The following is a 21,646-nucleotide window of genomic DNA, read 5'->3' on the forward strand; positions in this document are numbered from 1 at the left end:
TGTGACCACCCTCCAATACGCTTTTATTGTGAAAGCCAATCTGCCTTGTTTCCGGTCTCGCCTGGCTCTCTCCGGCTGGCTTCACTCAGTTTTTGCTAGACTGGCAACTCCAAGCCGGTGCCAGTCAAATGCCAGGGGGGGCTTCAGGACTGATGGGGTGCAGAGGTACACGGTGTTCAGCGGGGAAAGATTTCGGTCATCAGCATGTGGTTTAATTCAGTATTTATTGAGTCCACTGACTGAGGAGGAAAACAGCTGCAGAAGTGTTGGAGAGGTCAGGGCCTATGCAGCTGAAGGCCTGGGAGATTTTTGATTTTGTGCCGTTGAATGTCATGCAGCATATTTTGCAGAAGACAAACAGCCTATACAATAAACCAGGGATACTCAACTAACTTTGCCTGGAGGCCACTTTTGTAAAATGACAAGAGGCCAGGGGCCAGTCCCAGCAGCCCCACACATGTTAGGATTTTAGGACATTTCTAGGATTTTAAGACATTTCAAGGATTTTAGGACATTTTAAGCATTTCAGGAAATTAGGGGCTTAGCTAGGACCTTTGTTGAAGGATGCATATGCACTGGCACTTTTTAATGCTATTTTATGCACTCTGGTAACTTATGTATATTAAAAATACAAAAACAATTCCTACTCTATATTACTTTACTTTTTATTGCAAATAAGAAAATGCTTGATAGGGCCACCCATCATGCTATCTGTGGCCAGATTTGGGCCATTAGATGAGTATCATTGCAGGAGACAAAGGGGACCCCAGTAGAGAGATACATCTAATATTACAGTGGCAGGAAATATATAATATATAACCTTATTTAACCCTAAGTAACAAAAAGCTACAAAACATAGCAGTTTAGAAGGAAAGGTTCTCATACTGTCAATGATACAATCTGTGGTTAAATCCCAGCGGTGTGCTTGCATCACCAAAGTGCCAAAAAAGGTTTGGCATAGCAACCTGTCAAACCGATCAAATTGTCCTCATAGCAACCCCTGTAAGTGGCAGATATAAGAATTGCTTTTGAGCAGACATTGTCATCGGGGCAAGGATATCACTTTTATAGGCTATATTCCTTCTAGCAGTGCAGACTTGATCTGTATGATTTGGAAAATAACAAGTTAATCATTTTACAAAGGCACAATTTAAAATCATGTATTGTAATTAGAGTTGCATTGAAAGATTTTAAGATCTCATGACCACAGAATGCAAATAGAATCTGTCACAGAAGAAAAATCTGATGTTTCTGTATTACTTAATTATCAAACTTGTGTGAAATTACATTTTTGATCAAAAATCTATGTAAACCGCCTAATGAGGATACACAGTGTGACGTAACCTCAGCTTCATAGAGGTTTTGCTACAACAGAAAATCCACTCCGTAAACATGAATCGGATTTATCATCATTTGCAGTATTCAGGATGAAACTGTGAAAAAAACACTTTGAGGGTCTGTTTACAGTGTGCAGCGTATTGCACAGAAGTTGCATTATGTAAAGGCAGCCTCATGCTCTCATTGGATTGTTCCACTACAGAATAAAACAGAGTAACAGTGCTCCAAAGCTTGTTAGCATCACTGGAACTTGCTTGGTGATTTACGGTGAAATGGCGAGGTAAGACTTGCTTTGAGTTACTGTCTCCTCTTTATAACTGAGTGGCGTTTTAATGTTGCTGATACTTTAAATGTCACCCCTTGTTTCTAAATCCTTTGCCCATTCACAACACGGCTGTTTGGAAACTCAAAGCTTGTTATAATTTAAAGGTATGGATCACTTTTGACAGATAAAATCCACTAACTTGGAACATATCAAGATATAAATGGAGTATCTGCAATTTAAAGTGTGATTTAAGGGACTCTATTGAACTTATGATTTATTTGTGTACTTCTTTTGAATCCTAACTTAATGCACTTTCAGGGCACCATTGGGGAAAATAGCCTCAACACATATGGGCGGATCATGAGACAACAGGTCCCTGGGCACACACAGGCAAAAGGCCCCACCACATCTCTTACATAGGAGCAAGACATAGAGTTCTGGGCGCTTGACACTTTTTAACAACAACATTATTTGTGGTTTTATGTCTTTTTGTAAATGTTTTGCTCTTTTTTGTGGTTTTGTGTCTCTTTGTGATATTTTTTTCCCCATTTTGGTGATCTTGTTTCTTTTTTAGGCAATTTTGTGCCTCTTTGTAGTTCTACTGTCTCTTTGGGGTATTTTTTTCTCTCTTTTTGGCTATTTTGTTTGATACTGTTGTCATTTTGAGTCCTTTAAGGTTGTTTTATGTCTGTGGTTGTTCTGCTACTTTTTCATAATTTTGTGTTTGAGTTCATTTTTTGTGGTTATTTCCCTTTTTGTAGTTATTTTGGTTCTCTGTAGTATTTTTTTGTGTGTGTCTTTTTTGATCATTTTGTGTTCCTTTGTGATTGCTGTGCCTCTTTTTTGCCTCTTGTTTCTTTGAAGTCAGTTTGAGGTAATTCAGTATCCTTTTTGGTTGTTTTGAGTCTCTTTGAGGTTGGTTTAACACTTTTTGTAGTTATGTTTTGTCTCTGAGGTATTTTTTGTCTTATTGTGGTCATTTTACTTGTTGGCATTTGTGAAATTAAGTGAGGTTTTACACGTAAAGACCAGATGGGGCACCTAACACTTTGGACCCCTGGGCCTGTGCCCAGTTGGTCCGTTGAGTAATCCAGTAAACTTCACGCATAAAATAGCAATGAGATTAACATGCAACAGCACGATCTTCACTAAAACCACAATTTATTTACAGAAACACATTGAGAACACTTTCAAAATAGTCCATTCACTTTTGATGAATTCAATCTATTTGGCAAATTGATTAAAAATCTAGCAAAAGTAGGCTCTACCTATGCAACAGAATAAATCATTTTGTTCTTTAGATACTCATCAAAGAAAAATTCAGACAGCTCTTTTCTGTTATTCATCTTAATTCAGAATCCTGCATTTCCTCTTTGTCGGGGGTTTAATCACACTTGAAGAGCCAGTGCAAGACTACACCACAAGCAGCCAGATAATCAAGTCATCAAATCTCCATTATTTTGTCTATATGGTGAGCTATTGTGACAGTATCTTAGAAGCGGTCAGCAAGTGAGCTCCCAAGGAAAGACATTCTGAAACTGCTGTAGAAAAACTGCATCCTGACATTTCTGACCTATTGTTGCTTCAGTATCAGTGCTGCAGCAGACAATTAGCAAGCCAACAGAGAGTGAGCGAACAATGCAGTCCCTTGCTTTTTGAATGCACTGTGATTAAACCCCCATGTTTTGTTAATATCTCATTTTGTGTCAGGAGTTTAGGGAACCCAAGCAGAAAAAAACTGCACTAAAAAGTCCCTAACCCTGCAGGACACAAAGACAAACTAACTATGTACAAATTTACAGTATATGCATAGAGAAATGACTCAGAGGTTTCCATCTTCAACTTTTTATATGCATTCTCCCTCCATATGTGCTGTAAAATTCTCTGGGGTCGAGCATGGGAGCGATTTGATGAACATTTGTTATCGAAGGACCTTCACATACAGCCGCTGTTTGGGGTCCTGGAGAGCCCGAAAAGAAAATAATGGCTTTCTCTAGTAGACTGCGATACACATGAAAAGGCTCAATCTGCTGAAGCACATTATGATAATTTTACTCAGTTGACTCCGACATTGTGCATATCAGTGCAGGGCAGATATACTGTATGTCACAGAAATCAGGTCCTCCTAATGCTGTCCTATTAAACACACAGCGGTACAGTACATTCCAGCATGTTTCAGTAATGGGCTACATGGACTGTAGGTGAAGCTATGGTGAAACGTCAGCGAGCGTTAGTTTGGGTCTTGTTTACATGTTGCTTATGTCTTCTATGACCTGGTACAAAATGTCAGCATAATGTTTAAAGCAATACACACATCATTAAAAAACAACACAAACTGTATGTAATATCATGACATCATTAGGGAAAGAAATTGACTATAGATGCACATAATAAGTCAATCTTTTAAACAACAATATCATGTGGGTCCCATGGCATTTTTCTCAAAATGATGTCTCATTAAAGGGATAGTTCAGATTTTTTAAAGTAGGGTTGTACAGGGTATGTATCTATAAACAGTATAAAAACGGTAGATGTCAGTCGGTACACGCCCAGTTTGGAGAAGCAGGCTGGAGTCCAACACTACTACTGTGGAGGAGTCAGCATATTGTGATGTGTCCCCTCTTCGAAAAAATCTGAACTATACCTTTAGATTTTTTTTTTTTTTTCAGTTTTTGCAGGTATTTTGGCCCCAAAATCATGTATGGTCTGTATCTTTATAAATACCACTGGAACAAGTCTTCCAAACTAAAATTTAGAGCACATTTTGTTTTTGAGATACAATTAATGGGACTGATAAGTGAGAATGAAACAGCTGCATCAGTCAAATCAACTCAGTCACTATCACTGTAATGGTATAAAATGTCTGTTGACCCAGAAGTGAGAAATACAGTATTTTTTAAATATATAAATCTAATATTAATTATACAATTCTGATGTTTGTTTGAAATATTTGGATTGTATGGCTCCATTCATCAAATGTGTGAATAATCACAGTAACGCCGCCACAAAAGCAAAAATCAGAGCCAACCCTGTCCTGAGCTCTTGACCCTGACTGACCTCTGCGCTGCTTTCAAGCTTAAATTACCTTGAAAATGTTTTAATGTATTAATTCTAAATTGTTGTAAAAGGCTAATGCTCCTGAAGTGAGTGCTCCATTATACCCAAGATAAATAGTCGGGCGGTAATAGCTTCCACCCTTGAGATGTTCGTGATAAAATCTCTGCAATGTCTCGACAAAGCACAAAGATCAGTACAAATACATACAGTACATGAAGTACAACAGGATTACACGATACTGTCATCATTGTTGTGGACACATCCATCACAAGCCCTTCTTGTTAGGCGATTGCTGTCCTCTAAGCCTCAATATTATGCTGTATGCATACTTTCTTTTCTGCTTAACAAATATAATATGGACAGTTGCCTCCTCTAGAATAACGATTATTTTAGTATAGAAATGATTTCCAGAAAGTGTGAATCCCCAGGTCACTGGTGTGGGATTTCATACTGAGTGTAGCACAAATGATAGTGGTTGGATGTTGCATGTTCAACTCTTCCTTCACACATCTCTCTGTGTATGCTGTCACAGAAAAATGTTGATCTAGAAAATTTCACTTTTCCTTCTGGGACATCAGTATAAAAAAAAAAATAAAGACATCAACTTAGCCCATCTTCTTCTGTCGATCCAGGAATTTTTGTCTTCTGTCAGGAGGAATCTCCTCTAAAGCGATACCATGATTGCTTCCCCTGTAATAGGAAATACAGCTTTTTATGCACCATGACTGGGACACAAGGCGGAACACAACATACCATTCATATAGTCATTTGATTATATCAAGTTTCAGTATAAATATAGTGCAGAGATTATGTATGCATATATGAAGAAGTAACCAAAACAATCTCTTACCCTTGAAGGTCTGGAGGAATTGGCAGCGGCTTGGTGAAATCCTCCTTCCCTACCAACCAATATGTGTTCTCTACCCCTTTTCCCTAAAAATAAAATACTCATTAGCATTCGTTAGCTGTTAGTGGTAGGTACATTGCATATCATCTGTGCATATTAATAAAGTTTTTAATAAAAATGGAATTTACCTTTAACTCTGTCATGCCTCTGCAAGCAATTTTGTATCCCAGGTTCAAGAAGTTCAGAATATCAACTGTGCTTTGGTTGACATGGATTCTGTAAGCTGCAAAAGAAAATGCAGAAAAAGCCTAAATATTTGCACACAGGAATGCTTTGACATAAGATGTACATGTAACATATGTATTGACCTTGGAATTTTTCATGACTTTTAAAAGACGATATCTACATATCAAATGGTCACAGATGCATGTGAGTCTAATTGGTCCGCATGTCTTTTTTTCCTTCTTTATTTATACGTAGATTTATTTATACGAGATTTATGCACCTTCAGTAACTTGTAGACAGGTACATAGGAAAAAAGCTGTCCATAGGTGAAGAGAAAAGAGAATTTTCAGCACACTGTCCTATTTCTTGCCATATACTTTGTTAAATGTACAACATTTTGGCCCTCAGACCTTCATCAGGTTTACCAAAATGTTGCATATCTAATAAAGTATACAGCAAGCACTAGGACACTGTGTGGGAATTCTCTTCCCTTTATTTATTTCTATGTGTAATATTAAGTGGCAGAGGATACATATGTTGCTGTCAATTATTAAGAGACACACCCAGGAGGAGATATATTGTCTCACACCTGTGCGGACAAAGTGGACAGAGCACTATCACTATCACTATCTTTCAGATCAATGTGTAAAAATATTCTTGACAAAGGTCCAGAGGGACAAAGGTAAAATAACAAATTCTGACACCGAGCAACAGAATGTGCAGGATCGTCTTTTCTCAACCTTCATTTGGAAAGTCAGGCTGTCATTTTGGTATTACGCCACTTGGTGGTAGTAGACTACCCATTAATGTTTTGCTGCTGATGGCAAAAATACAGTAAAGTCAAGAAAAAATACATAATTAATATTCAAGCAGTGATGGAAGAAATATTTAGATCCTTGACTCAAGTAAAGGTCTATAGTGTGGAAAACTCCATCACGAGTAAAAGTCCTGCATTCATTACATGAATCAAGTAAAAGTATTATCAGCAAAATGTACTAAAAAAGATGAAAAAGTTAAAGTATTCATTGTGCAGTAAAACGTTTCAGCGCTTTACTATTATATCTGATATTTTTAGAAGTATGTTACTGCTGCATTAATGTGTTTTAGTGCTGTAGATGTGTTAGGCTGTGCTAATTATAACACCTTGAGTGGACAGAGTGTCTGCAGTCGGGGCCACGAGGCTATGTAACGTTCTCCCCCAGGAAATCAGGTCGGCTGAGTCAGTGATCTTTTCTAACTCCTTTCTTAAAATATACTTTCATCAGAGAGCCTTTTCTACTTTTACTGGAATTCTAATCTCTTTAAACCTGCTATTATTTCCTCAGTTTTTATACACCCAGTTGTTTTTATCTTTATTTGAGAAGTGCTATTAACAATTATTATTATTATTATTATTTTTATTATTAGTAGTAGTAGTAGTGGTAGTATTGTTGTTGCTGGAAGTTAAACGCTTTGAAACCTGATGAAATTGGCTTGAGTTTTGACTTTATAAGTTACATGTTATGAGTATCAAGAAAATTACTTGAAATTTAAAAAGGGGAAAAAAAGAAAAAAAACAGGAAAAGGTAACAAAACACACAATGTGTGTATATATATATATATATATATATATATATATATATTAGCTCAGTGTGCTTTAAGCCATGTTTTCAAAAGAGATTTGCGATGGTTTCAAAAGTGTAAATGTGTGTGAAAGCCATCTGAGTACAGCACAAGAAGACTGATGTTGTTCCAGGTTTCTCAAAGTAAACTTTTCATAATTTCATAAAAACTGACATTTTTAGCATTGAAACAATGCATTTTCCAGATGATACAAGAGGCTTTTTAAAGAGTTGAATTGGCTTAAAAAGTAGAACTTTCTTAACACATAAATTACCACTTCATCCTTCAGTTTATCAGAAAAGATTAATTTAAAAATCACCACATTTTGAGATTCAGGGTCTTCACAGAACAGAAAGTGTATGACATTTTTTAAAGTAAAATAATAACTCAAGCTGTCAGATCAATGTGGTGGAGTAAAAAGTATTTGCATGTGACTGAAGTGAGTGGAGGTATAAAGTTATGTAAATACTCGATGTGTACTTGAGCACAGTACTTGAGTAAATAAATATTTTTTGAATTATTTTAAACAAATAAATGTATTTCGCTACCTTCTGCCACTGTATTTGAGTAAATTAAATTTACAATGATCAGTTTAAAAGGGAATAGTTTCATTTATTAAAGCATGGTCTTCTATATTTACACGAGTATAAAGTACTTAGCTGTTAATATTTCATACTTAATTCATAAAGCATGCAGAGGGCAGAGGGCAGCTGGGGCAAACTTATCACTGACGTTGACATTTACACTGAAACTTCAAATTGGCCTCTAATTCTATTGATGGTCTTAAAGGATTAGTGGGGACTGCTCACTTAAAGCCCCGTTTAGCCTCAGGCAGGATGCACACATACTACACCTGTCCTCTCAACCACTGTGTCAAATTTAAAAAAAAAAAAAAAAGGACTTAAAAAAGGAGGAAGAGGAGATCTGTGTGGCATATGTAATTACATACTGTACATTTGTATATATTATAGAGAATATATTTGTATATATTCTCTATCTCTTCCTTTTGTAAATACAATTACATGTCTATGTCTGTCTTTTTTTTTTTCTATTTTTCTTATCCCTAACTTATTTCCCTCCCCTGTACTGTGAGCATTGCCAACCCAGAAAAAAATCCTTGTTCCTTATTTGTTGAACTTGGCCAATAAACGTGATTCTGATTCTGATTCTGATTCTGATGTAATGATGTATGAGGCACTTACGCAACCCTGTGGACTCCATTCGAGATGCTGTGTTGACGGTGTCTCCAAACAAACAGTACCGAGGCATTGTGAGACCCACTACACCTGCTACCACTGGGCCTGCAAACACACACAAGAACACACAAAATAGAGTGACTGATGCTTCTCTTTGACAACCTATAACTCACATCAGAGACCATTCTGTGTGTCAACTTTTGTGACTACAACTTTGAAGACTCAGCTTTCAATACAAGTACACACTTTCTTTTTTCAAAAGTATAAGGTTGAAGCTAACACTTCTGTGTGCATAAAGAAAATGATAGATTAGAAATCCAAAGTATGCACTGTGTTAACTGGATGACAGCGCTCTAAGTGGATAGGGTTTCACTGTTCCAGGAATAGGTTCCAGACGAGGATAAAGGAGGTAAAAATACCTCCGTGCTTTAGCAGTTTGGGCTCCTGTATTCCACTGCAACACTTTTACTCACTCGGGAGAAAAGTTTAGGGATTTATTTTATGCCATGTAACTTATTACACGTGTATATGATTTGTACAGTAATCCCTCATGGTGAAGACTTTTTTGTGTCCATCGTTACTACTGTATATCATGATGATTAGGGCATCACAACAAAGAAAGGAGGAACATGTTGCTCACCACTGTGCAGGCCAATTCGGATCCTGACCTTCAGTTCAGGCATGTGCCTCATTTTGAAGGTCCCAATGCAGTGGAGGATGTCAAGACACATGTTGGCCATTTCAGCTGCATGACGGTTGCCGTTCCTATTGGGGACTCCAGAGGCTACCATGTAGGCATCTCCGATAGTTTCCACCTAAATACCATGAATACACACAGATTCACAATTTGGTATTTTTCTTGTACTAAATCAACACTGCCAACCAGCCTCCACCGAATCAAAGAATTCTCTTGATGAATAGTGGACATATCATGTGAAATGTGGTCCTGGAGTCCCTTAACATCAGAAGAAATGTTTCAAGATCAACATCATAAGAGAATCCTGGGTCTCATTTTGGTGGAAACCTTGAGAGGAAATCCTAAAAACTACGAAAAATTTGAGATAGGTTTTGTTAAAAAGTAATAACAATGTTTATAATATTTAGAAAATTAACAAACTACATAAAAAGATCAGCTTGGCTTATTTCTACTAAACTTGAGTGTCCATCGCTTTATTTAAAATACTGAGTATATTTAAAGATATTTCCAATACCAAAAATTCTATTATTGGGCAATAAATGATACTGCGTAAAATAATAGAAAAAAAATAGGAAACAAAAACTTGTTTAGAAAATCTAGAAAATTGACCTTTTTTTAAAATTTCAAGATCTGATTGGATTATTTCTACCAAAACTGATTTACATAGCCTACAAAAGATCTAGCTCTTAGCTTCTGTTGCCTTATTTAAAATGCTGAAAATATTTCAAGACATCACCAATGCCGAAAATGCTATAAGAGGGCTATAAATGATACTAAGTAAATAATGAAAAAAAACAAAACAAAAAAGCTTAGAAAATTAACAAATTAAAATTTTAAAAATTTGCTTGGCTTATGTCTACCAAAGCTAAATCAATTTAGCATACAAACGATCTATTCTGAGTGTCTGTTGCATTTATAAAATACTAAAAAATATGTAAAGGTGCAATTGATACCTAAAATGCTTTAATTTGGCTATAAATAATACTAAGTATAGTGAGTAAAATAACACAAAACAAGGTGTTCATCTGAGTTACTGAATGCTCACCTTGTAGACATCATGCAGTCCGATGATAGCATCAAAGAGTGTGTAGAGGTCGTTGAGTAAATCGACCACCTCGATGGGCTCGCTGAGAGCTGAGATGGTAGTGAAGCCCACAATGTCACTGAAGTACAGCGTGCACTCGCCGAAATGCTCGGGTTTGACGGGCTTGCCTGTCTTCAGCGCCTGGGCCACAGACCTGAATGGAGGAAGATGATACATGGGAGACACTCTGAAGGGTTGTGGCACAAACAGTTTTCCCACCAGAGCCTGAGACTGCTAAAAGTAATCGTACATGTTTTTTAGATTTCATTTTTCACCAGACTCAATCGCTGTCCCTTTCTGATCCCATAAAGGCTTTGATTTCAGGATGTCCTCCCAAACTATTGCTATTGATCATTCCAAACAGGCAAAAAGATGTTTCAGATTTGTCATTTCAAACGCACTGCTTTTCTATTTGATCTATTATGATAAAGATTCAATAACACATGATAAATGAAATCAAGTGCTGCGATGTTGAGTATGTTAAGGTGTCCTTGTTTTAGATGAAGAAAAGTCTGATAACAACATCCAGCCCTGAGACAGAAACCTTTCTGATGATCGGATGCACTTTCAGCTATAAAAGGGAGCAAAACCAAGGTGGCTGACTTATTGCACAACCTGAGACATACACATCATGCAATATGAAAATTTATATTATTTGGAGAACTGATGACAAATCATCTCATTAATGAGATAATTTTTTTAAATACCCTTAGATAGAAACTGACGGTAGCAAGCAAAACCTAACGAAGGTTTTAATCATAGTGTTTGCTTTAGACAGGCTTGTCTGTCTGACCTCATCCACATCACTGGCTGCTGCACCAAATATTTCAGTTAATGAATGCAACAAAACTGCAAGCTGTATTTTGGTACAAAAGTTTGAGACCTGACGAAAGAAAGAAAGAAAGAAAGACATTTTCACTGTTGCGAGCGAGTTTCAGACAACAGTGCCAAATGATAAGAATCTCAAATGTTTTCTCGTGGTCTTGATTCAGCTGCATTTTTGTGATGGCAGTTTGTGAGAATTACTAAATTAAATCCCTACAGAAGACCTACAGAAGTGTCGAGCAGCAGCCATCCTGCTTAGTTTGAGCACTGAATCCCTGCCATCTTCAGTGAGGCTGTCTCTGATCTTTGACCTGACTGAGGAACTAAAAGAAGCATCATTCAAGTATAATAATCTAATTGTGCTGACACTCTACAGACCTCCAGAGGCTATGCCTTATAGCACATGACATCCCAGTTTTACAATGTCAGTCACGTGCCAGTCAAAGTTGCTGGACACTCACTTGGGCAACATCTGAGCCACCAGCTTGTCAGTCTTCTGCCTCTCCACCTCCAGCTCCTCCGTCCTCTCTCTAATCAGATCCTCCAGGTTAGAGGAGTACTGTTCCAACATGCGCAACATAGAGTCAATGATGTTAGTCTTCTTTCCTTTGGTGATGCTCTTGAACTGTGACGTGGAAAAAAGAGGAAACAATAATGTCATCTTCAGCTTTCTACTTTTATGCTGAACAACATTTAAGGAGGAATAGAAGTGGTTGTGTTGTCTGTATTTTCACCTGCTTGAAGACCTCCTCAAACGTCATCCTCTTCTCCGGCTCTTCACCCCATGCCTGTTTCATCACCTGTATCACCTCCAATGGGGCCTCCTCCGTCGATATGACAGGCCGACACAATGGAGGAGGCTCTTTGACTTTGCTGATGATCTCTGCAAACACACACATACAAAAACACAAAAATGAGGTCAGGTGCACAAATGAAAAAAAATGAAAATACTGCAATGTAAATGTGGCATTTTCAGTCGCCTCTGATGTGATTTTGTGTGCTGAGTTTACTCAAGCAAAAATAAATGTCATTGACAGTACAAAATAAATAAAAAAACAGCTCTAATATCTGTGTTTTTGTTCAGCTCAGCATGAATTGTTGTATCCTTCTAGGTGGAGAACATGAACGACAGGATGGACGTTTTCAATAGCAGCTGTGCAGATATGCCAAAAATATATAAAATAATAATCTTTTGCACACAGCCCCAACACCTTTTGCCAGTTCAATTTTTCATTTCAAGTTACCATCCTTTGGGGTTACTAATTCCATCACTTACCCTTGGGTGGCATGTCCAGCATGCAGAAAGGGGCAGAGCGAGAGATGATCTCCTGCCCGATGATGGCGAAGCTGTAGACATCTCCAGAATAAGTGCCCCTCTTCCTCAGACTGGAGTCTCTCAGCAGCTCAGGTGCCGTCCAAAGCAGATCTTTATTGGAAAAAAATATTCACAATACATAAATAATGAATATATATATACGTGAGGCAAAAGTCACTTAACTATTCTGTGAATGGATGCATTCATACTCACCCTCTGGCTTTTCCTCATCAGCGTCAATGCTCTGGGTAATCAAAATCTCATTGAATCCATAATCTGTCACCTTCAACACAAAGCGCCCATCCACCACACAGTTACGAGATTTGAGCCGGCCATGGATGATGTCACGGTTGTGCAAGTACTTCATTCCCTAAGAAGAGTTGGAGGAAAACATGTCAGCAACGAGGAAATGTGACAAGATGGGAAAAGAAACAAATTTTGTCTCCCTTACTCGAATCAGATCCATCAGCAGGGACGACTTAAACATCCAGTCAAGACGCACATCTTCATTACTAAGCAGGTCCTCCAAGCTGCCCCTGGTGCAGTGCTCGGTCACAACACCAAAGATCCCAGAGTCAAAGAACAGACCCAGGAACAGATTCAGGTTCTCATGCCTCATGTCTCTGAGCTGATTGAAAGACAACAGAAACATTGATTAACTTTATGCTGAAAAAAGGAATGTCACTCAATATGATACATTTTATTGTTGCGTGGGACCCAGTGGCGTACCCAGATACTTTTTACACACAAAAACCAAAGCCATAACTGAATTTCAGGAATTGGATTATGCTTTTAAAGTATATGGGCTAGTTGAAAACTATGTTAATGTGGAGAATAAAGGAATTAAATACTGATATACTTTGGTCTCATTACAGATGCTTACAATTGTCTAGTTTCACTAGCTTAAAAGCTTAAAGAGTAATGTCGGCCTACAATTCATTTCGCCGCAGCATTTTGTGTTTTCTGACAACAGAAAGTTTTAATAATGACTGACACACTCACTTACCTTGATAAAGACATCCTCAGTACTGCTGTTGACACCTGATACAGATCCACTAGGGCTTTTCTTTAACCAAACCCAGTCACCCTGCGTGCATACACAAAACGACAACATTTTTGTAAAAAAAAAAAAAAAACATCCAAAGGCAAAAGCACCAACATGATAAACAGGAGTTTCATGAGATATTGTATCAAACTCACCTCAAACACAGCAACATTGGAGCTGTCTGGTGTGGAGGCCAAGTAGCTGCGACCAGACACCGAGTGGTGAGGTGTCTTCATATCCAGCTGGCTTTTCAGGATACTTTCATCATTTAGTTTCTGCTCACACACAGTTCAAAGGGAATGGGTCAGCTTTTACAGATAATCAACTTTCATACATTGCATACTTGCTAAGCAGAGAGAAGCAAAACACAGAACTGACCCTTTTGCTGACTTGTGTGTTGATAAAGACCAGGTCGTCCAGGGTCAGGACTACCTTCGTTGATCCACTGCCACCACCTCCAAAGCTGAACCCCACCTTGCCCATTCTCCTGGACAAAATGAAAAAAAGAAAAACAGTCACAAACCTTTCAGAAGACCGCACTGAATTAGATATGTTTCTTTGATATTCTGCTGTACATACTTGAAATTAAGTAAGAGGTAAACTCCAAATCCCATGAATGCAGCAAACAGAAGGAACATAAAGAGGAGAGTGACTGTATCCAGACCTTTGGGAAGAAAAGAAAAACACAAAGAGAGATAGTTTGAATACACTGAATTATTCAGCAACTTATGTTCATTTCTTGCGATGACACTACCAGTGCACTCACCTCCACTGCAGGCAAAGTACGGGCTAAACCAGCAGCCTGAGTCAGTGTAGGGCGTGCTGCCTGCAAAATGGATCGAACGTCCGAGGTATTTCAAGCTCCCGATCCCGCCATATGTATGAGGGGCTTCCAGAATGTGAGTGGAGTAGAGAGAGCTACCCATGCCACTGTAGTCCAGCACTACGTAGCGAGCTTGCATGCCTTCCCCGTTCCTGCCGGCTATCAGGGGCTGATTGAAGCCTTCAAATTCAAAGCCACCCTTGCTGTTACCCAGGATTTGGCCGGTTACCCAGCGGCCTCCAGCCTCTGAACGGGCCTGCTCAGCAGCCATGGCTGTGTAGTATATCATGTTGTAGATGGTGCCAAAGAATGGAGAAACCTAACAGAGGAGATCTTCATTTCAGATTTTCATTCAAATGTTATAGTGACTTTGTTTTTGCCCTTCTTCTTATATTTATCATCTTATTATCATTTTCTAGCCATGTGAGCTAGTGTCAAGCCCACTACAGACAATCTTACCTTTGGAACAATTAACACCTGCTCCCTCTTCATAAAAGAACCCCGACTTTATGATGTACTTAAAGATTGTAAGTTTGATTTATTTTGTTTGACTAAGTTGTGGCAGCAACCTTACGACTTTTCTGAGCTCAATCAAACTATTCCTCCTGGTTTTGTTTACATCTGTCAGTCCCATGCTTCCGGCTGCAGGGGTGGTCTTGCGATATTTTACAACGAACTGTGGAAAGTATCATCTGTAACTGTGTCTCAGCACGTTTCATATGAGTGCATTGCCCTGCAGATAAATATCCACTATATTAGCAGCTGTCTATCTTCCACCAAAGATGACTGTTTTAATGGATGTTTTGGTTTTTTTTTTTAACCCTCTTATGCTCTTTGTCACCCAACTTAATTCTGCTGGGCAATTTTAATGTGCATATGGGCAATACTGAATGCACATTCACAAGGGATTTTACATCTTTCCTGGACAGTTTTGGACTACAACAATTCATCTGCTTTCCTTCTCGTACCAAAGGTCACATTCTTGATTTCCTCTGCTGCTCTGGTGTAACTCCTCTTCACTGTGCTGCTGCCAATCTGTCCATATCTGACTATAAGCTGGTGTCCTTTTAATGCCAACTTATCAGTATCCAAAACTAACCCACCTTGTTCCGTCCCCTTATCAAGAGCATTGATCTACCCGTTCTTTCAAAAAGACTTGATAATCTCCCCAGTAAAGAAAATTTACTGATGATGATGATGAACTTGTCTCTCACTACAATAATGGACTTCACAATTTTCTGAATGATCTTGTTCCTTTAAAGACTCCTTCTCTCACTCTGTCCCCTGCTCCCTGGTCAGTCCACACTGACCTCTCCAACAATAATCTGTTTGAAGAACTCGAGTCTGGATTCCCCTTCACAGCACCAAGACAGCCCTGGTTAAAATCATTAATGATCTGTTGATGGACTCTTAATACTCATTCTCCTTGATCTCAGTGCAGCTTTTGACGCCATCTCTCGTACCATCCTTCTAGACAAATTAGCCTTGATTGGTTTCACTGGTAATCCCTTCTCCTGGTTCAAGTCATATCTCTTCAGCTGCACTTAGTTTGTACAATCAAAAAACATTCAGATCACAGCACTACTGGTGTTCTACCAGGGCTCTGCATGGGTCCTCTCCTCTTCATCATCTACCTCCTACCACTCAGTCATATTTTCAGTATTCACTTTCATTGCTACACAGACGACACCCAGCTCTGTCTGTCCTCCAAGCCTAACTCCAAACCTCCACCATCTTCCCTCTCTTGACTGTCTCCTGGAAATTAAAACCTGGTTCTCTCAGAACTTTCTCAAACTCATATCAGTAAACCTACCTCCTCATTGGCTCCAAAATCGCTCTGGTCAAATCCAACAGCTTCTCACTCACCATCGACAACTCCTTAGTTCCTCCTTCTCCCCAAGTCAAGAGAATGGGTATTGTCTTCGACAGCCCATTATCATTCAAAGTGCACATCAATATATCACTCTAGCTGCATATTTCCACCTCAACGATGTCAGACGTCTCTGCCCATCCCTCACACCTAATAGCACCGCCAACCTTGGTAATGCCCTGGTCACCTCCCACATTGATTACTGTAGCTCTCTCCTCTGTGGTCTTCCGCTCAAGCTCCTCCATAAACTTCAGCCTGCCCGCATCTTTACCAGAACCCCCTCAATTGAACAAATCACTCCCGTGCTACAACAACTTCTCGGGCTCTCTGTCAAACATTGCATCAATTATAAGATTCTCCTTCTCACCTTCAAGGGTCTCCATTACCTTGCACCTCCATACCTCTCTGCCCTCCTTCATCCCTTCACACCCTCTGGTACTCTTCAGTCTTCCTCCCCAATGCTCCTCACAACACCTCCTGCCCATTTATCTTCTATTGGGTCCAGAGCTTTCAGCCGTGCAGCCCCTCGTCTCTGGAACTCTCTCCCACAAACCATGCATGATACTAGCTCGCCTCAAAACACACCTTTTTAGACTTGCCTATTCTGTGTGACCATTCCTGTTGACCTTTTACTTATTTTTAGCTTTTTATTGTATATTGTTTTACTTATGTCCTGACACTTTTGTTTTATGATTGTAGTTTCTGTAAGGTGACCTTGAGTGTCCCGAAAGGTGCAGATAATTAAAATGTATTTTTATTATTATTATCATTAATATCATTTTTACTACTATATGCAATAGAGAGTCTCACCTGCTCTGGAGGGGTGCTGCTGCGGATTTCATAGCTGTCTTGAGCGTCTCTGAAGGCCTCATAGAAATTGCGTTCTCCAGAGTCCATAGTGATGGTAAGGACTCCATCAAATGCTTTCCGCAGCTTGGTGTCATTGCCTAGCCTGTAGTAGTGTGCATCCTTGTAGGGTAGTGCATAGAGGAGGGTGTCGTAGGGGATAAATACATAGCCACGGTCAATCATACGCATGGCCAAGGCTGTTGTCAGGAGCTGGTACTGGGCTTCGCCACCAACCAGGACAGAAGGCATGCACATAATGACCACTGTGGAGAGAGGATGGATAAAAAACATGTTTGTTTGCAAGATTCATGTGGAATGAAACATTGTGGAGGTTATTTTAATGTTGTCATACATGAATTGGTCTTATTTCAGATATCTTTACACCTACAACTCACCTCTGACCCGGTCTGCTTCCCGCACTTTTGTCAGGGCTCTGTAAGGCCCACTCTTGTCTGACTCCATAGTGACCACGGGGTTAACAGGCAGGCCGAGGGCCCTCAATGATGAGGCCAGCTCCTGTCCTGTGGATTCCCACACATCCGTCTCCTCTGAAATTATTGCCACATGGGCCCAACTAAAGTACCGCAACACAGCAAAAAGTACACGGGAGGACAGTGGCAGCGGCCGCAGAAAGGTGGAATACATCCCTCCTTTATCCATGTTGGGTTTGAGGCAACCCCAGGAAAGAAGCCCAGCATCCCACTCTTTTGCATACAAAGCAGCTGAGGAGCAGTAGCCTGGGTTTGCGGGACCCAGGAAAGCAGCACCATAACCTTCAAGCTCGGCAAAGCGGGCTAGGGCACGGGATGACTTGCAGTCCTCATTGATCAGCGTGTAGTCATACCAGTAGCCTTTGTTGAGGTAGGGGTTTTTGTTTATGCGGGCGGTGGCGAGGCGGGCTGCCAAGTCGGGGAGGGATTTGGAGTATAATAGGTCACATGTCCAGGGTCCAATCAGGGCCACCTTGAAAGTGGCTGCCCAGGCTTGACAGGGCAGAAATGAGAGCATGAGTAAGGGCAGAAGAAACCAGTTCCTACAGCTCCTGGAGTGTTGCAAAGGGGCTGATGGCAAGTGTGGTTTTGATGATGATGATGATGATGATTTACACAGACTATGTGGACTGCAACTGTTTGCAGCCACTGTCCGCACGTGTCCTTTTCTCTTCACTTTTATTGAGTCGTGCTGCCATCGCGGGTGGTAGGACAGGTTGTGGAGAAAACGAGGGTCTCTGTGGCTTGCCATCTTCCTCACACAGCTATTCTGATGCTTCAGACACAGAAGGACAGTGTAGAGTTTATGGTGATAAGTGTGACAGCGACTGTGTCTTTGTGGACTGTCTTCCTTGGCACTCAGCAGGCCTTTAGTCCAAAACTGGACAGGCAACAAGACGACCCCAAGCCATCACTGCCTCCGGAAAATAATAAAAATAAAAAGTGGAATTAGGACATTTGTAGCCAGACAGTTCAGTGATCTGTTTTTTCTTCCTAAGTTCTTTGATACAGCAAGAATACCTCGGATACACCAGGTTACAGACATGATCCCTGACCTGAACATGCATCTTGTTGAGCTGTTTTGTGCGATTGCGATTCTGAATCTTATCAGCATCCATCTGTCTCACCGAGGACACTGTGCCCAAAGCACCAGCACTATTCCTTGAAGAATTAATGGCATGTGTGTGGCAAGCTGATTAACTCTGCGAGAGCCAGAGAGTTTAAAACATCAAGTGCCAGGTAACGTGGAGCTAAATCTGGCCATGATGTCTCTATTTGGTCTTGGTATCTCTTTTCCCCTTAAAGTCGACCTCTTGAGAACATCTCAGCCATCCATCAGAACAATTCTTTTTCTTCAACTCTAGTCACCTCTCAGATTCTTGAAACAAGCATCTAAATCTGTACTTGCTGCTGGTAGTATCTCAGGATTAAATAATAGTATCATGAAGTTTACACTGGTGTTTCAGGGTAAATTAGTGTTGTAATATTTATCAAACATTAACCGAATTTAAAAATTTCACTGCTAAAAGAAAATGACACCAAAAAGTGAAAAATTCATGTTTGCGTTATTGTACACTAGTAAATGTTAACTACTTTCAGTTCTGAGCTTGACTTACTTTTAAAATGCTGGGCTGCTATGACTATGACTAAGCACAGCAGGAGATCTGCTTTGCTCAGTCAGTTGACATTTAGGCATACAGCTGAGCAAAAGGCCTGACCAACCTCCCAATGGTGAGGGGAACTGTAGTCACAGCTAATGCTAAAATTCTGAGCATTGCTTAATTAGTATGTAGAATATAATCTTAAAGAAAAAAATGTTTCAGCCATATTATACAGAATTGTAGAGATAATTAAAAAATATATGAATATATTTAAAATACTCAAAGAATAACCTTTTGCAAAACATTTGTGGAGGACAAAAATGCTAATCTTGTGCTAATATTGCCTGACTGATAGTGGATTTTATTAGGCTGATATTTGAGAATCTGATGGTACTTTTTTCTTTTTACATAAACACATAGGCAGCATAAACAATCAATCTTGATATGAGTTTCTTTTGATTTAAAAAAAGTAATTAAGAAGACAAACTATTGGTGTCTGATTACTCTCTGAATGACTGCCACACGGGGTCGACATTAACAAGTTGAATATGATTTGTCATGCTGTGAATGTGGACAAAAAAGAAATATTTCTAGTCTTATTTATTTAATCTTTTTTTGTTTTATTTTTTCTCCTGGAAAAAGAAAATAATTACGTAGCTTTTTTTTCCTGTTTTGTTTTCAGTGTAAATAATGTATCTTTTCTTTCAAGATGGCTTCACTGCAATACTCATAATAACATCTATTGTGAACACATTACAGCAATTTTCATCTATTTCATAGCAACACTTTCTCTAAATGATCTCAAAAACTTAGTCTGGCATTTCTGTCCTACAATTTTTGTTACTACCTACACACACCAATACACTAGTACATTATATTTGCCAAAAGCTACTGTTGGCTCATTTACTGGCCTTGCTGATTTATCTGTCTAGCTGTAGTTCATATTTATCTTTAATGAGGCCTACTGTGGGTTAAGTTTTACATGTAAACTACCTGTGTCTTTTAGAAGATGAAAAAATACATTTGTAAAGCAGAAAATACCAAAGAGCCTCATTTGATTCCTCGCCCTTAAGCTGAAATGCAGCAAGTAAGTGGTGACCAACAAGCCGTCTAAAGTAGCTAATGCTGACTTTGGCTTATCAGTTCCTAATAGGTTAAGAGGAGCACTGACTAATATGCTAGCCATGTTCTAAAGAGCTGCTGTAAATAAGAAATAGGTCAAATCATGTTAATCCAACAAAATGCTTTTTCCATTTCACGTATGCTACAATGTTTAAAATAAATTAATGAAGGGAGTGCACAATCCTTCACAGTTTCAACTTGACTGGACAAGCTCTGCGGCAAACCCATTTAAACCAGGCTACAATGACACTGCATGACAGGTGAATTATTCACATCAACAAAACTACACCTATATTACCCTTAATTGTAGATGATTAAATTAAAGAGATTGAATAAGAGAGTTCTTACCTGGAGCAGTTTCTCTACATACTGTAGGAGCTGTGTTGTCGGACGTTGTCGTTGAATAGCACCATCCAAAATCCAGGTAGATCAAGTACACAGAAGTACACAGCAGTAACAGTTATCTTTGTCCTTTGATTGAGAAAAAATTTCATAGGTAATCCCAATAGTATGAAAAGTGAAAAAATAATCTAGTAATCTCTTCTTGAATCCATGTTCCTTATAAACAGTACTGAAAATGAAAAATCTACATATTTCCAGTAGTTTGCGTTAGCTCCTGCTGTCCCTGTTTTGGACTGGGACCCACCCCAAACCACAAAGCAAGGCCCGGTGCATGAGAAGAGGCGCTAGCCCAAACCAGTGTCTGGATTGGTAAAAAAGATTACCACAGAGCTGTGGAACGGTTACAGGTAAAAGAAAGGGAAGAGTGGGAAGGACAGGCAAGCTTTGACTTCTCAGCCCTCTTTAGCTTTTAATCCATACAAGTGTGGGAAGAGTGTGTGTGGGGGGAGGTGAAAGTGGAGGTATAATCACTCTGTATTATTTATACAATGTGTAAACTTAGGTGCTGCTGTAGCATAGAATTAGAGATTTTTGAAATAACCTCAAACAAACATAGAGTATCGTAAAACTGATTTGATTGATTTAATCATCTGCTCTCTTAACAAAGATAGGTTCACTTTCAACCCTTGTCAGAGCTTTGACACATCATTGCTCATCATGCATTCCTTTGAGAAACGAATTCTCTGTGAAACAAATGTACCCAAGGAAATATATTAAATTTATTAATTCTTCTCATGCAAAGAAAAACCTTTCAAGGTTAATAATTGCAAACCCATCACCACTGTCTACCTTAACATGTAGAATTGCATTAAAACACCTGGGCTTTAAACTGGTACAGTGATTAAGGTGCCTGCAACTATAGCCTCATGTAACCCTGCTGCCCCATGTCAAATCCTTCTGGGATCTTTGCTCATGCTCTTTATCATTCCCCTTGTCTAACCACAGTAGGCTAGCCACAGATGCTAACTGAAATTAACAACACAAAATTTAGC

General features: G+C 39.2%; 1 protein-coding gene across 1 annotated transcript; it reads right to left on the reverse strand.

The window, feature by feature from the left end:
- Window positions 1–2,747: 2,747 nt before the first annotated feature.
- On the reverse strand, window positions 2,748–21,003 carry gucy2d (guanylate cyclase 2D, retinal). Its single transcript, XM_042499463.2, has 19 exons — window positions 20,601–21,003; window positions 17,434–18,442; window positions 17,000–17,301; window positions 14,263–14,638; window positions 14,076–14,160; window positions 13,875–13,983; window positions 13,652–13,771; window positions 13,458–13,538; window positions 12,903–13,079; window positions 12,665–12,821; window positions 12,413–12,562; window positions 11,871–12,019; window positions 11,598–11,761; window positions 10,273–10,465; window positions 9,171–9,345; window positions 8,537–8,635; window positions 5,696–5,790; window positions 5,511–5,593; window positions 2,748–5,350 (listed from the first exon to the last, which is right to left on the reverse strand). The coding sequence occupies exons 2-19, from the start codon at window positions 18,278–18,280 to the stop codon at window positions 5,266–5,268; spliced, it is 3,447 nt and encodes a 1,148-aa protein (XP_042355397.2). The 5' UTR covers window positions 18,281–18,442; window positions 20,601–21,003; the 3' UTR covers window positions 2,748–5,265.
- Window positions 21,004–21,646: the final 643 nt, after the last annotated feature.

Source organism: Plectropomus leopardus, chromosome 15 (assembly GCF_026936395.1).
Source record: "Plectropomus leopardus strain MGB_pleo_1.0 chromosome 15, ASM2693639v1, whole genome shotgun sequence".
Lineage (NCBI taxonomy): Eukaryota > Metazoa > Chordata > Actinopteri > Perciformes > Serranidae > Plectropomus > Plectropomus leopardus.